The 15,874-nt window shown below is 52.5% G+C and overlaps 1 protein-coding gene across 1 annotated transcript; it reads left to right on the top strand.

The window, feature by feature from the left end:
- Positions 1 to 913: 913 nt before the first annotated feature.
- On the top strand, positions 914 to 13,364 carry LOC137309561 (ribosomal protein S6 kinase beta-2-like; the record flags this gene model as incomplete). The annotated part of the gene is made up of 7 exons (XM_067977700.1): positions 914 to 1,021; positions 2,328 to 2,390; positions 5,210 to 5,287; positions 6,333 to 6,440; positions 11,185 to 11,294; positions 12,694 to 12,907; positions 13,255 to 13,364. Coding segments are annotated over 6 exons (657 nt in total), but the record flags the coding sequence as incomplete, so codon positions are not given.
- Positions 13,365 to 15,874: the final 2,510 nt, after the last annotated feature.

The raw sequence follows: 15,874 nt of genomic DNA, 5'->3' as shown, positions 1-15,874 counted from the left end.
GTAACATCGTCCGTCTCCACCCCATCACCGAGACCGTCTACTCCCACCCTCAGTAACATCGTCCGTCTCCACCCCATCACCGAGACCGCCTACTCCCACCCTCAGTAACATCGTCCGTCTCCACCCCATCACCGAGACCGTCTACTCCCACCCTCAGTAACATCGTCCGTCTCCACCCCATCACCGAGACCGCCTACTCCCACCCTCAGTAACATCGCCCGTCTCCGCCCCCTGCCTCAGCTCATCTGCTGCTGAAACCCTCGTCCGTGCCTTTGTTACCTCCAGACTGGACTATTCCCAAAGCTCTCCTGGCCGGTCTCCCACCCTCAGTAACCATCAGCTCATCTGATGCCCCTGTATCCTAACTCACACTGAGTCCCGTTCACCCCTCACCCCCTGTGCTCGCTGGACCGACATTGGCTCCCGGTCCGGGAACACCTCGAGTTTAAAATTCTCATCCTCCTGTTCAAATCCCTCCATGGCCCTCGCCCCCCCTCCCTCCCTATCTCTGTAACCTCCTCCGGCCCCTCTGACCCTCCGAGATCTCTGCCCTCCTCCAATTCCGCCCTCTTGTCCATCCCCCCCGATTCCCATCACTCCACCATTGGCGGCCGTGCCTTCAGCTGCCTGGGGCCCTGAGCTCTGGAATTCCCTCCCTAAACCTCTCCCTCTCTCTCTCCTCCTTTAAGACGCTCCTTAAAACCTCCCTCTTTGCCCGAGCTTTTGGTCTCCTGTCCGAATATCTGCTGATGGGGCTCGGTGGTGAATTTTAATCTGATTTACGCTCCTGTGAGGGACCCTGGGGGGGTTTCACTCCATTAAAGGGGCTGGAGAGACGGGAGTTGCTGTTGATGGCAGTTTCTGTCTTTCTTTCAATGATCCGGTCTCTCTCTCTCTCGTTCACTCTGATCAGCCCCCATTCACAGCAGAGAACAGGAAGAAGGTGATAGATCGGATTCTGAAGTGCAAACTGAACCTTCCGCCCTACCTGACGCACGACGCCCGGGACCTCATTCGCAAGGTCAGAGTTCTCCACCAGCCCGTATCCTGACCTCTCAATCCCGGCCTGTGACCCCCGGGTTAGAGAGAGAGGGGACATCAGCCAGGGTTCCTGCTCCTGATCACTGTCCAGTGACCCCTGGGTTAGAGAGAGGGGAAATCAGCCAGGGTTCCTGCTCCCGATCACTGTCCAGTGACCCCTGGGTTAGAGAGAGGGGAAATCAGCCAGGGTTCCTGCTCCTGATCACTGTCCAGTGACCCCTGGGTTAGAGAGAGGGGGAAATCAGCCAGGGTTCCTGCTCCCGATCACTGTCCAGTGACCCCCTGGGTTAGAGAGAGGGGGAAATCAGCCAGGGTTCCTGCTCCTGATCACTGTCCAGTGACCCCTGGGTTAGAGAGAGGGGAAATCAGCCAGGGTTCCTGCTCCCGATCACTGTCCAGTGACCCCTGGGTTAGAGAGAGGGGAAATCAGCCAGGGTTCCTGCTCCTGATCACTGTCCAGTGACCCCTGGGTTAGAGAGAGGGGAAATCAGCCAGGGTTCCTGCTCCCGATCACTGTCCAGTGACCCCTGGGTTAGAGAGAGAGGGGAAATCAGCCAGGGTTCCTGCTCCCGATCACTGTCCAGTGACCCCTGGGTTAGAGAGAGGGGGAAATCAGCCAGGGTTCCTGCTCCTGATCACTGTCCAGTGACCCCTGGGTTAGAGAGAGGGGGAAATCAGCCAGGGTTCCTGCTCCCGATCACTGTCCAGTGACCCCCGGGTTAGAGAGAGGGGAAATCAGCCAGGGTTCCTGCTCCCGATCACTGTCCAGTGACCCCTGGGTTAGAGAGGGGGGGAAATCAGCCAGGGTTCCTGCTCCCGATCACTGTCCAGTGACCCCTGGGTTAGAGAGAGGGGAAATCAGCCAGGGTTCCTGCTCCCGATCACTGTCCAGTGACCCCTGGGTTAGAGAGAGAGGAAATCAGCCAGGGTTCCTGCTCCCGATCACTGTCCAGTGACCCCCGGGTTAGAGAGAGAGGGGAAATCAGCCAGGGTTCCCGCTCCTGATCACTGTCCAGTGACCCCTGGGTTAGAGAGAGGGGGGATATCAGCCAGGGTTCCTGCTCCTGATCACTGTCCAGTGACCCCTGCGTTAGAGAGAGGGAAATCAGCCAGGGCCTCTGGCTGGAACATGTGTCGACATATGCAGTGAGACCAGGATCTGCTTGAACTGTGATACACCCCACAGTCGAATATTATGAGGAGGGGGTGGAAGGGGGGAGGGAGACGGGCAGCGCAGTTCATCATGTTTCTCTTTGTCATTTTAATACTTTCTGCCTTCGGAGCAGCTCCTGAAGAAAAGTCCGTCTCAGAGATTGGGAAGTGGGCCGGGAGACGCTTCAGATGTCCAGGTGAGCAATTTACTCAGCATCGAACCCTGTACCTGACCCTGGGAGTGTTTGATGGGACAGTGCAGAGGGAGCTTTACTCTGTATCGAACCCTGTACCTGACCTTGGGAGTGTTTGACGGGACAGTGTAGAGGGAGCTTTACTCTGCATCGAACCCTGTACCTGACCTTGGGAGTGTTTGATGGGACAGTGTAGAGGGAGCTTTACTCTGTATCTAACCCTGTACCTGACCCTGGGAGTGTTTGATGGGACAGTGCAGAGGGAGCTTTACTCTGTATCTAACCCTGTACCTGACCCTGGGAGTGTTTGATGGGACAGTGCAGAGGGAGCTTTACTCTGTATCTAACCCTGTACCTGACCCTGGGAGTGTTTGATGGGACAGTGTAGAGGGAGCTTTACTCTGTATCTAACCCTGCACCTGACCCTGGGAGTGTTTGATGGGACAGTGTCGAGTGAGCTTTACTCTGTATCTCACCCTGAACCTGACCCTGGGAGTGATTGATGGGACAGTGTAGAGGGAGCTTTACTCTGCATCTGCCCTGGGAGTGATTGATGGGACAGAGTAGAGGGAGCTTTACTCTGTATCTAACCCTGTACCTGCCCTGGGAGTGTTTGATGGGACAGTGTAGAGGGAGCTTTACTCTGTATCTAACCCTGTACCTGACCCTGGGAGTGTTTGATGGGACAGTGTAGAGGGAGCTTTACTCTGTATCTAACCCTGTACCTGACCCTGGGAGTGTTTGATGGGACAGTGCAGAGGGAGCTTTACTCTGTATCTAACCCTGTACCTGACCCTGGGAGTGTTTGATGGGACAGTGTAGAGGGAGCTTTACTCTGTATCTAACCCTGTACCTGACCCTGGGAGTGTTTGATGGGACAGTGTAGAGGGAGCTTTACTCTGTATCTAACCCTGTACCTGACCCTGGGAGTGTTTGATGGGACAGTGCAGAGGGAGCTTTACTCTGTATCTCACCCTGTACCTGACCCTGGGAGTGTTTGATGGGACAGTGCAGAGGGAGCTTTACTCTGTATCTAACCCTGTACCTGACCCTGGGAGTGTTTGATGGGACAGTGTAGAGGGAGCTTTACTCTGTATCTAACCCTGCACCTGACCCTGGGAGTGTTTGATGGGACAGTGTCGAGTGAGCTTTACTCTGTATCTCACCCTGAACCTGACCCTGGGAGTGATTGATGGGACAGTGTAGAGGGAGCTTTACTCTGCATCTGCCCTGGGAGTGATTGATGGGACAGTGTAGAGGGAGCTTTACTCTGTATCTAACCCTGTACCTGCCCTGGGAGTGTTTGATGGGACAGTGTAGAGGGAGCTTTACTCTGTATCTAACCCTGTACCTGACCCTGGGAGTGTTTGATGGGACAGTGTAGAGGGAGCTTTACTCTGTATCTAACCCTGTACCTGACCCTGGGAGTGTTTGATGGGACAGTGTAGAGGGAGCTTTACTCTGTATCTAACCCTGTACCTGCCCTGGGAGTGTTTGATGGGACAGTGTAGAGGGAGCTTTACTCTGTATCTAACCCTGTACCTGACCCTGGGAGTGTTTGATGGGACAGTGTGGAGGGAGCTTTACTCTGTATCTAACCCTGCACCTGACCCTGGGAGTGTTTGATGGGACAGTGTAGAGGGAGCTTTACTCTGTATCTAACCCTGTACCTGACCCTGGGAGTGTTTGATGGGACAGTGTAGAGGGAGCTTTACTCTGTATCTCACCCTGTACCTGCCCCTGGGAGTGTTTGATGGGACAGTGTGGAGGGAGCTTTACTCTGTATCTAATCCTGTACCTGACCCTGGGAGTGTTTGATGGGACAGTGCAGAGGGAGCTTTACTCTGTATCTCACCCTGTACCTGACCCTGGGAGTGTTTGATGGGACAGTGCAGAGGGAGCTTTACTCTGTTTCTAACCCTGTACCTGACCCTGGGAGTGTTTGATGGGACAGTGTAGAGGGAGCTTTACTCTGTATCTAACCCTGCACCTGACCCTGGGAGTGTTTGATGGGACAGTGTCGAGTGAGCTTTACTCTGTATCTCACCCTGAACCTGACCCTGGGAGTGATTGATGGGACAGTGTAGAGGGAGCTTTACTCTGCATCTGCCCTGGGAGTGATTGATGGGACAGTGTAGAGGGAGCTTTACTCTGTATCTAACCCTGTACCTGCCCTGGGAGTGTTTGATGGGACAGTGTAGAGGGAGCTTTACTCTGTATCTAACCCTGTACCTGACCCTGGGAGTGTTTGATGGGACAGTGTAGAGGGAGCTTTACTCTGTATCTAACCCTGTACCTGACCCTGGGAGTGTTTGATGGGACAGTGTAGAGGGAGCTTTACTCTGTATCTAACCCTGTACCTGCCCTGGGAGTGTTTGATGGGACAGTGTAGAGGGAGCTTTACTCTGTATCTAACCCTGTACCTGACCCTGGGAGTGTTTGATGGGACAGTGTGGAGGGAGCTTTACTCTGTATCTAACCCTGCACCTGACCCTGGGAGTGTTTGATGGGACAGTGTAGAGGGAGCTTTACTCTGTATCTAACCCTGTACCTGACCCTGGGAGTGTTTGATGGGACAGTGTAGAGGGAGCTTTACTCTGTATCTCACCCTGTACCTGCCCCTGGGAGTGTTTGATGGGACAGTGTAGAGGGAGCTTTACTCTGTATCTAATCCTGTACCTGACCCTGGGAGTGTTTGATGGGACAGTGTAGAGGGAGCTTTACTCTGTATCTAACCCTGTACCTGACCCTGGGAGTGTTTGATGGGACAGTGTCGAGGGAGCTTTACTCTGTATCTAACCCATGCTGTATTTTTTTTCCAGAACCATCCGTTCTTTCGGCAAATCAACTGGGAAGATCTGTTGGCGAGAAAAGTGGACCCTCCGTATCAACCGCGCCTGGTAATTAACCCCTCAGTCACCAGTCAGTGATTCGAGACCCCAGGAGTGAGTTACAGACTGGAATCTAATCGAGGGGTTCGGGGGGTTTATATATAGAATAACAGATACCCGGGAGTGAGTTACAGACTGGAATCTAATCGAGGGGTTCGGGGTTTTTTTTTCGAGAATAACAGATACCCGGGAGTGAGTTACAGGCTGGAATCTAATCGGGGGGTTTATATATAGAATAACAGATACCCGGGAGTGAGTTACAGACTGGAATCTTATCGAGGGGTTCGAGGGGGTTTATATATAGAATAACTGATACCCGGGAGTGAGTTACAGGCTGGAATCTGATCGAGGGGTTCGGGGGGTTTATATATAGAATAACAGATACCCGGGAGTGAGTTCCAGACTGGAATCTAATCGAGGGGTTCGGGGGGTTTATATATAGAATAACAGATACCCGGGAGTGAGTTCCAGACTGGAATCTAATCGAGGGGTTCGGGGGGTTTATATATAGAATAACAGATACCCGGGAGTGAGTTACAGACTGGAATCTAATCGGGGGGTTTATATATAGAATAACAGATACCCGGGAGTGAGTTACAGACTGGAATCTTATCTAGGGGTTCGAGGGGGTTTATAGAAAGAATAACTGATACCCGGGAGTGAGTTACAGGCTGGAATCTGATCGAGGGGTTCGGGGGGTTTATATATAGAATAACAGATACCCAGGAGTGAGTTACAGACTGGAATCTAATCGAGGGGTTCGGGGGGTTTATATATAGAATAACAGATACCCGGGAGTGAGTTACAGACTGGAATCTAATCGAGGGGTTCGGGGGGTTTATATATAGAATAACAGATACCCGGGAGTGAGTTACAGACTGGAATCTAATCGAGGGGTTCGGGGGGTTTAAATATAGAATAACAGATACCCGGGAGTGAGTTACAGACTGGAATCTAATCGAGGGGTTCGGGGGGTTGATATATAGAATAACAGATACCCGGGAGTGAGTTACAGACTGGAATCTAATCGAGAATGTAATTTCTTAATATGCAGCAATCGGACGATGATGTCAGTCATTTTGACACGAAGTTCACACGACAGACGCCCAGAGACAGTCCCGATGACACGGATCTGAGTGAAAGTGCGAACCGAGCTTTCATGGTGAGTTTCTGTCGTATTAGTCAGTAATAGGGCCTATCGACTGTCGTGTAAACACCATCAGTACACAGTGTAATAGGGTCTATAGACTGTCGTGTAAACACCATCAGTACACAGTGTAATAGGGTCTATAGACTTCAGTATAAACACCATCAGTACACAGTGTAATAGGGTCTATAGACTGTGGTATAAACACCATCAATACACAGTGTAATAGGGTCTATAGACTGTGGTATAAACACCATCAATACACAGTGTAATAGGGTCTATAGACTGTCGTGTAAACACCATCAGTACACAGTGTAATAGGGTCTATAGACTTCAGTATAAACACCATCAGTACACAGTGTAATAGGGTCTATAGACTGTAGTATAAACACCATCAGTACACAGTGTAATAGGGTCTATAGACTGCAGTATAAACACCATCAGTACACAGTGTAATAGGGTCTATAGACTGTAGTGTAAACACCATCAGTACACAGTGTAATAGGGTCTATAGACTGTAGTATAAACACCATCAGTACAGTGTAATAGGGTCTATAGACTGTAGTATAAACACCATCAGTACACAGTGTAATAGGGTCCATAGACTGTGGTATAAACACCATCAGTACACAGTGTAATAGGGTCTATAGACTGCAGTATAAACACCATCAGTACACAGTGTAATAGGGTCTATAGACTGTAGTGTAAACACCATCAGTACACAGTGTAATAGGGTCTATAGACTGTAGTATAAACACCATCAGTACAGTGTAATAGGGTCTATAGACTGTAGTATAAACACCATCAGTACACAGTGTAATAGGGTCCATAGACTGTGGTATAAACACCATCAGTACACAGTGTAATAGGGTCTATAGACTGCAGTATAAACACCATCAGTACACAGTGTAATAGGGTCTATAGACTGTAGTATAAACACCATCAGTACACAGTGTAATAGGGTCTATAGACTGCAGTATAAACACCATCAGTACACAGTGTAATAGGGTCTATAGACTGTAGTATAAACACCATCAGTACACAGTGTAATAGGGTCTATAGACTGTAGTGTAAACACCATCAGTACACAGTGTAATAGGGTCTATAGACTGTAGTATAAACACCATCAGTACAGTGTAATAGGGTCTATAGACTGTAGTATAAACACCATCAGTACACAGTGTAATAGGGTCCATAGACTGTGGTATAAACACCATCAGTACACAGTGTAATAGGGTCTATAGACTGCAGTATAAACACCATCAGTACACAGTGTAATAGGGTCTATAGACTGTAGTATAAACACCATCAGTACACAGTGTAATAGGGTCTATAGACTGCAGTATAAACACCATCAGTACACAGTGTAATAGGGTCTATAGACTGTAGTATAAACACCATCAATACACAGTGTAATAGGGTCTATAGACTGCAGTATAAACACCATCAGTACACAGTGTAATAGGGTCTATAGACTGCAGTATAAACACCATCAGTACACAGTGTAATAGGGTCTATAGACTGTAGTATAAACACCATCAGTACACAGTGTAATAGGGTCTATAGACTGCAGTATAAACACCATCAGTACACAGTGTAATAGGGTCTATAGACTGCAGTATAAACACCATCAATACACAGTGTAATAGGGTCTATAGACTGCAGTATAAACACCATCAGTACACAGTGTAATAGGGTCTATAGACTGTGGTATAAACACCATCAGTACACAGTGTAATAGGGTCTATAGACTGCAGTATAAACACCATCAGTACACAGTGTAATAGGGTCTATAGACTGTGGTATAAACACCATCAGTACACAGTGTAATAGGGTCTATAGACTGCAGTATAAACACCATCAGTACACAGTGTAATAGGGTCTATAGACTGCAGTATAAACACCATCAGTACACAGTGTAATAGGGTCTATAGACTGCAGTATAAACACCATCAGTACACAGTGTAATAGGGTCTATAGACTGTGGTATCAACACCATCAGTACACAGTGTAATAGGGTCTATAGACTGCAGTATAAACACCATCAGTACACAGTGTAATAGGGTCTATAGACTGCAGTATAAACACCATCAGTACACAGTGTAATAGGGTCTATAGACTGCAGTATAAACACCATCAGTACACAGTGTAATAGGGTCTATAGACTGCAGTATAAACACCATCAGTACACAGTGTAATAGGGTCTATAGACTGTAGTGTAAACACCATCAGTACACAGTGTAATAGGGTCTATAGACTGTAGTATAAACACCATCAGTACACAGTGTAATAGGGTCTATAGACTGCGGTATAAACACCATCAGTACACAGTGTAATAGGGTCTATAGACTGCGGTATAAACACCATCAGTACACAGTGTAATAGGGTCTATAGACTGCAGTATAAACACCATCAGTACACAGTGTAATAGGGTCTATAGACTGCAGTATGAACACCATCAGTACACAGTGTAATAGGGTCTATAGACTGCAGTATAAACACCATCAGTACACAGTGTAATAGGGTCTATAGACTGCAGTATAAACACCATCAGTACACAGTGTAATAGGGTCTATAGACTGTAGTATAAACACCATCAGTACACAGTGTAATAGGGTCTATAGACTGTAGTATAAACACCATCAGTACACAGTGTAATAGGGTCTATAGACTGTAGTATAAACACCATCAGTACACAGTGTAATAGGGTCTATAGACTGCAGTATAAACACCATCAGTACACAGTGTAATAGGGTCTATAGACTGTAGTATAAACACCATCAGTACACAGTGTAATAGGGTCTATAGACTGTAGTATAAACACCATCAGTACACAGTGTAATAGGGTCTATAGACTGTAGTATAAACACCATCAGTACACAGTGTAATAGGGTCTATAGACTGCAGTATAAACACCATCAGTACACAGTGTAATAGGGTCTATAGACTGTAGTATAAACACCATCAATACACAGTGTAATAGGGTCTATAGACTGTAGTATAAACACCATCAGTACACAGTGTAATAGGGTCTATAGACTGCAGTATAAACACCATCAGTACACAGTGTAATAGGGTCTATAGACTGTAGTATAAACACCATCAGTACACAGTGTAATAGGGTCTATAGACTGTAGTATAAACACCATCAGTACACAGTGTAATAGGGTCTATAGACTGTGGTATAAACACCATCAGTACACAGTGTAATAGGGTCTATAGACTGCAGTATAAACACCATCAGTACACAGTGTAATAGGGTCTATAGACTGTAGTATAAACACCATCAGTACACAGTGTAATAGGGTCTATAGACTGCAGTATAAACACCATCAGTACACAGTGTAATAGGGTCTATAGACTGCAGTATAAACACCATCAGTACACAGTGTAATAGGGTCTATAGACTGTAGTATAAACACCATCAGTACACAGTGTAATAGGGTCTATAGACTGTAGTATAAACACCATCAGTACACAGTGTAATAGGGTCTATAGACTGTAGTATAAACACCATCAGTACACAGTGTAATAGGGTCTATAGACTGCGGTATAAACACCATCAGTACACAGTGTAATAGGGTCTATAGACTGTAGTATAAACACCATCAGTACACAGTGTAATCGGGTCTATAGACTGTGGTATAAACACCATCAGTACACAGTGTAATAGGGTCTATAGACTGTAGTATAAACACCATCAGTACACAGTGTAATAGGGTCTATAGACTGCAGTATAAACACCATCAGTACACAGTGTAATAGGGTCTATAGACTGCAGTATAAACACCATCAGTACACAGTGTAATAGGGTCTATAGACTGTAGTATAAACACCATCAGTACACAGTGTAATAGGGTCTATAGACTGTGGTATAAACACCATCAGTACACAGTGTAATGGGGTCTATAGACTGTAGTATAAACACCATCAGTACACAGTGTAATAGGGTCTATAGACTGTAGTATAAACACCATCAGTACACAGTGTAATAGGGTCTATAGACTGTAGTATAAACACCATCAGTACACAGTGTAATAGGGTCTATAGACTGTAGTATAAACACCATCAGTACACAGTGTAATAGGGTCTATAGACTGTGGTATAAACACCATCAGTACACAGTGTAATAGGGTCTATGGACTGTAGTATAAACACCATCAGTACACAGTGTAATAGGGTCTATAGACTGTCGTATAAACACCATCAGTACACAGTGTAATAGGGTCTATAGACTGTGGTATAAACACCATCAGTACACAGTGTAATAGGGTCTATAGACTGTGGTATAAACACCATCAGTACACAGTGTGATAGGGTCTATAGACTGCAGTATAAACACCATCAGTACACAGTGTAATAGGGTCTATAGACTGTAGTATAAACACCATCAGTACACAGTGTAATAGGGTCTATAGACTGTAGTATAAACACCATCAGTACACAGTGTAATAGGGTCTATAGACTGTGGTATAAACACCATCAGTACACAGTGTGATAGGGTCTATAGACTGCAGTATAAACACCATCAGTACACAGTGTGATAGGGTCTATAGACTGCAGTATAAACACCATCAGTACACAGTGTAATAGGGTCTATCGACTGCGGTCCCCTCTGAACTGGTTGGGTTCAGGTCTGGTTTTACGTTGACCGTGTGACCTGCCTGCGAAGCTGCGTTGTTTGAGATGTTACCGGAACCTTTGTCCCACTGACCCATCTCCATTTCTCTCTCCCTATTTCGCTCCCCCCATCCCGCAGGGATTCACCTACGTTGCCCCCTCCGTCTGGGAGAGCCTAAAGGAGCGTTTTACTTTCGAGCCCAAAGCCAGGTGTCAACGGCAAATGAGCAGCCCCCGAACCCCAGTCAGGTACTTAGTCCATCGGTGCAACTCTGGGGTCTGCGTCCGGTCAGAGTCAATCTGTCAGATGAGGGGGGATTGGGGCAGTGGGTCTGACACTGACTTTTCAACCTTTGGGACCTGAGGTCAAATACTGCCCCAGAGAGAGGGGCTGAAGGGGGTTCGGGTCGGTGTCTCAGGGGGGACCGGGTCTCTCCCTCTCTCTGTCTCCCTCTGTGGCTCCCCCTCTCGCGTGGGCCCTCGCGCGCCCTGCTGCCCCCCTCTCTCCCGCGCCCCGCTGCCCCCCTCTCTCCCCCGCGCCCCCCCTCTCTCCCGCGCCCCGCTGCCCCCCTCTCTCCCGCGCCCCGCTCCTCCCCTCTCTCCCGCGCCCCCGCTCCTCGTCTCTCTCCCGCGCCCCGCTCCCCCTCTCTCTCCCGCGCCCCGCTCCCCCTCTCTCTCCCGCGCCCCGCTCCCCCTCTCTCTCCCGCGCCCCGCTCCCCCTCTCTCTCCCGCGCCCCAGAGAGTGGGGGAGGGACGGACGGGAGTGGGGGAGGGACGGACGGGAGTGGGGGAGGGACGGACGGGAGTGGGGGAGGGACGGACGGGAGTGGGGGAGGGACGGACGGGAGTGGGGGAGGGACGGACGGGAGTGGGGGAGGGACGGACGGGAGTGGGGGAGGGACGGACGGGAGTGGGGGAGGGACGGACGGGAGTGGGGGAGGGACGGACGGGAGTGGGGGAGGGACGGACGGGAGTGGGGGAGGGACGGACGGGAGTGGGGGAGGGACGGACGGGAGTGGGGGAGGGACGGACGGGAGTGGGGGAGGGACGGACGGGAGTGGGGGAGAGACGGACGGGAGTGGGGGAGAGACGGACGGGAGTGGGGGAGAGACGGACGGGAGTGGGGGAGAGACGGACGGGAGTGGGGGAGAGACGGACGGGAGTGGGGGAGAGACGGACGGGAGTGGGGGAGAGACGGACGGGAGTGGGGGAGAGACGGACGGGAGTGGGGGAGAGACGGACGGGAGTGGGGGAGAGACGGACGGGAGTGGGGGAGAGACGGACGGGAGTGGGGGAGAGACGGACGGGAGTGGGGGAGAGACGGACGGGAGTGGGGGAGAGACGGACGGGAGTGGGGGAGAGACGGACGGGAGTGGGGGAGAGACGGACGGGAGTGGGGGAGGGACGGACGGGAGTGGGGGAGGGACGGACGGGAGTGGGGGAGGGACGGACGGGAGTGGGGGAGGGACGGACGGGAGTGGGGGAGGGACGGACGGGAGTGGGGGAGAGACGGACGGGAGTGGGGGACGAGGGTTGGAGGGGATACCCGAGGCGGGGAGACGAGGGTTTGCGATTGTGTCGTGCAGTGAATCGGAGTGAGTCGAGGGGGAGAGTTTGACCCTGGGTGTGTTTGTATTTTTGTGATTAGCCCCCTGAAGTTCTCTCCGTTCGAACCGTTTAAGACCCTCGGCGCACGAGACCAGCTGGAGGAGCGACAGACGATCCCCATCGAGGTCTCGGCCCCTCTCCCCATCAAAACACCTCCCGAGCACCGGAGGAATAAACCCACCAAAGGAGGCCGGAGAGGCGAAGGGGTGGAGAGAGGGCACCAGGACTGAGTCACTCCCTCCCGTCACTCCCTCTCCGTCACCCCCTCCCGTCACTCCCTCCCGTCACTCCCTCCCGTCACCCCTCCCGTCACCCCCTCCCCGTCTCCTCCCCCCGTCACCCCCCTCCCGTCACTCCCTCCCGTCACCCCCTCCCGTCACCCCCTCCCGTCACTCCCTCCCGTCACTCCCTCCCGTCACTCCCTCCCGTCACTCCCTCCCGTCACTCCCTCCCGTCACTCCCTCCCGTCACTCCCTCCCGTCACTCCCTCCCGTCACTCCCTCCCGTCACCCCCTCCCGTCACTCCCTCCCGTCACTCCTCCCGTCACTCCTCCCGTCACTCCCTCCATCTCCCCCCGTCACTCCCTCCCGTCACTCCCTCCCATCTCCCCCCGTCACTCCCTCCCGTCACTCCCTCCCGTCACTCCCTCCCGTCACCCCCTCCCGTCACCCCCTCCCGTCACTCCCTCCCGTCACTCCCTCCCGTCACTCCCTCCCCGTCACCCCCTCCCGTCACTTCCCTCCCGTCACCCCACTCCCGTCACCCCCTCCCGTCACCCCCTCCCGTCACTCCCTCCCGTCACCCCCTCCCGTCACTCCCTCCCGTCACTCCCTCCCGTCACTCCCTCCCGTCACCCCCTCCCGTCACCCCCTCCCGTCACTACCTCCCGTTACCCCCTCCCGTCACTCCCTCCCGTCACTCCCTCCCGTCACTCCCTCCCGTCACTCCCTCCCGTCACCCCCTCCCGTCACTCCCTCCCGTCACTCCCTCCCGTCACCCCCCTCCCGTCACCCCCTCCCGTCACTCCCCCCGTGTCACCCCCTCCCGTCAGCCCCTCCCGTCACTACCTCCCGTCACTCCCTCCCGTCACTCCCTCCGTTACCCCCTCCCGTCACTCCCCCCCGTCACCCCCCTCCCGTCACCCCTCCCGTCACTACCTCCCGTTACCCCCTCCCGTCACTCCTCCCGTCACTCCCTCCCGTCACCTCCTCCCATCTCCCCCCACCTCCCCCCATCTCCCACCCCCCTCCCACCTCCCACCCCCTCCCATCTCCCCCCACCTCCCCCCATCTCCCCCCACCCCCTCCCACCCCCCCCGTCTCCACCCCCCCCCGTCTCCACCCCCCCCCCCCGTCTCCACCCCCCCCCCCGTCACCTCCCCCCATCTCCCCCCACCCCCTCCCCATCTCCCCCCACCTCCCCCATCTCCCCCCACCCCTCCCACCCCCCCCCGTCTCCACCCCCCCCGTCTCCACCCCCCCCCCCCCGTCTCCACCCCCCCCCCCGTCACCTCCCCCCATCTCCCCCACCCCCTCCCATCTCCCCCCACCTCCCCCACCCCCTCCCACCTCCCCCCTCCCCTGCTGCCAGTCCTCGACACAATCGACCGGCATCGTGGAACTCTGTCCGTTGGATGAAGCCGGGCTCAGTACGATCCCGGGGGAATGGACGCCTGATTTGGAGTTTGAACGTGTGCGAGAGGTCGGCGGGGGGGAGGTGGGAGCGCCGTGTTTCTGAGCCCTGCTTCCGTGTGGAGGGTCCGGCCCTCAGGGAGGAGAGGCTTGTTCAGACCCTGCTCCCTGCCCGAGGTCACAGGTCAAACTTGGGGTCTTTGCACTGGCGCCCAGAATGGAGCTTGGCTGGATCAGCCCCATGACCTCCCACCCCAGGGTGCCCTTTAGCCCCATGACCTCACCCAGGGTGCCGTTGCTGGGCCCAATGGTTTGCCCTCTGCTCCCTCACCCTGTGAGGTCAGCCGGTGACCCTGGGGCTCAGGTGAAGGGTCATCGGGGAGGGGGGAAGCTTGGGGTCTTTGCTCATTTACCCAAGGCACCCCTGCCCCCCGATTATGCGATGTGTTCAGTTTTCCTCTGTCTGAGGAGATTATTCTGAATGGTGTTTAACAGATAAATGGGTTTAATGACTCCCACACAATTCGACTGGTGTATTGATGGGTTCAGTTTAATCGATGGGATGATGGGAGGGAGGAAGAGAAAGAGGGAAGGGGAGAAGGGAAAAGAGAGAAAGAGGGAAGGGGAGGAGACAGAGAAGTGGTAGGGAGGGTTTTGGGGAGGAGGGTATATTTGGGGTTTATGGGGAGGGGGGTTTATTTGGGATTTATGGGAGGGGGGTTTATTTGGGGGGTTTTCGGGAGGGGGTTTTGGGGGGGAGGGTTTATTTGGGGGGTTTTGGGAGGAGGGTTTATTTGGGGGGTTTTGGGGAGGAGGGTTTATTTGGGGTTTATGGGGAGGGGGGTTTATTTGGGGGGTTTTCGGGAGGGGGTTTATTTGGGGGGTTTTGGGGGGAGGGTTTATTTGGAGGGGTTTTGGGGGGGGAGGGTTTATTTGGGGGGTTTTGGGAGGAGGGTTTATTTGGGGTTTATGGGGAGGGGGGTTTATTTGGGGGGTTTTCGGGAGGAGGGTTTATTTGGGTTTATGGGGAGGGGGGTTTATTTGGGGTTTATGGGGAGGGGGGGTTTATTTGGGGGGTTTTCGGGAGGGGGGGTTTTGGGGGGGAGGGTTTATTTGGGGTTTATGGGATGGGGGTTTATTTGGGGGGTTTTTGGGAGGGGGGTTTATTTGGGGGGTTTTGGGGGAGGAGGGTTTATTTGGGGTTTATGGGGAGTGGGGTTTATTTGGGGGGTTTTTGGGAGGGGGGTTTATTTGGGGGGTTTTGGGGAGGAGGGTTTATTTGGGGTTTATGGGGAGGGGGGTTTATTTGGGGGGGAGGTTTATTTGGGGGGGTTTGGGGAGGAGGGTTTATTTGGGGGGGGTTTTGGGGAGGGGGTTTATTTGGGGGGGTTTTGGGGAGGGGGGTTTATTTGGGGGGGTTTTGGGGAGGAGGGTTTATTTGGGGGGGTTTTGGGGAGGGGGTTTATTTGGGTGGGTTTTGGGGAGGAGGGTTTATTTGGGGATTTGGGGAGGGGGTTTATTTGGGGGGGGTTTTGGGGAGGGGGGTTTATTTGGGGGGGGTTTTGGGGAGGGGGGTTTATTTGGGGGGG

This window comes from Heptranchias perlo, unplaced genomic scaffold, assembly GCF_035084215.1.
Source record: "Heptranchias perlo isolate sHepPer1 unplaced genomic scaffold, sHepPer1.hap1 HAP1_SCAFFOLD_1685, whole genome shotgun sequence".
Classification (NCBI taxonomy): domain Eukaryota; kingdom Metazoa; phylum Chordata; class Chondrichthyes; order Hexanchiformes; family Hexanchidae; genus Heptranchias; species Heptranchias perlo.
The sequence above is the reverse complement of the archived record's forward strand: the minus strand, read 5'-3'. Positions and strand labels throughout refer to the sequence as shown.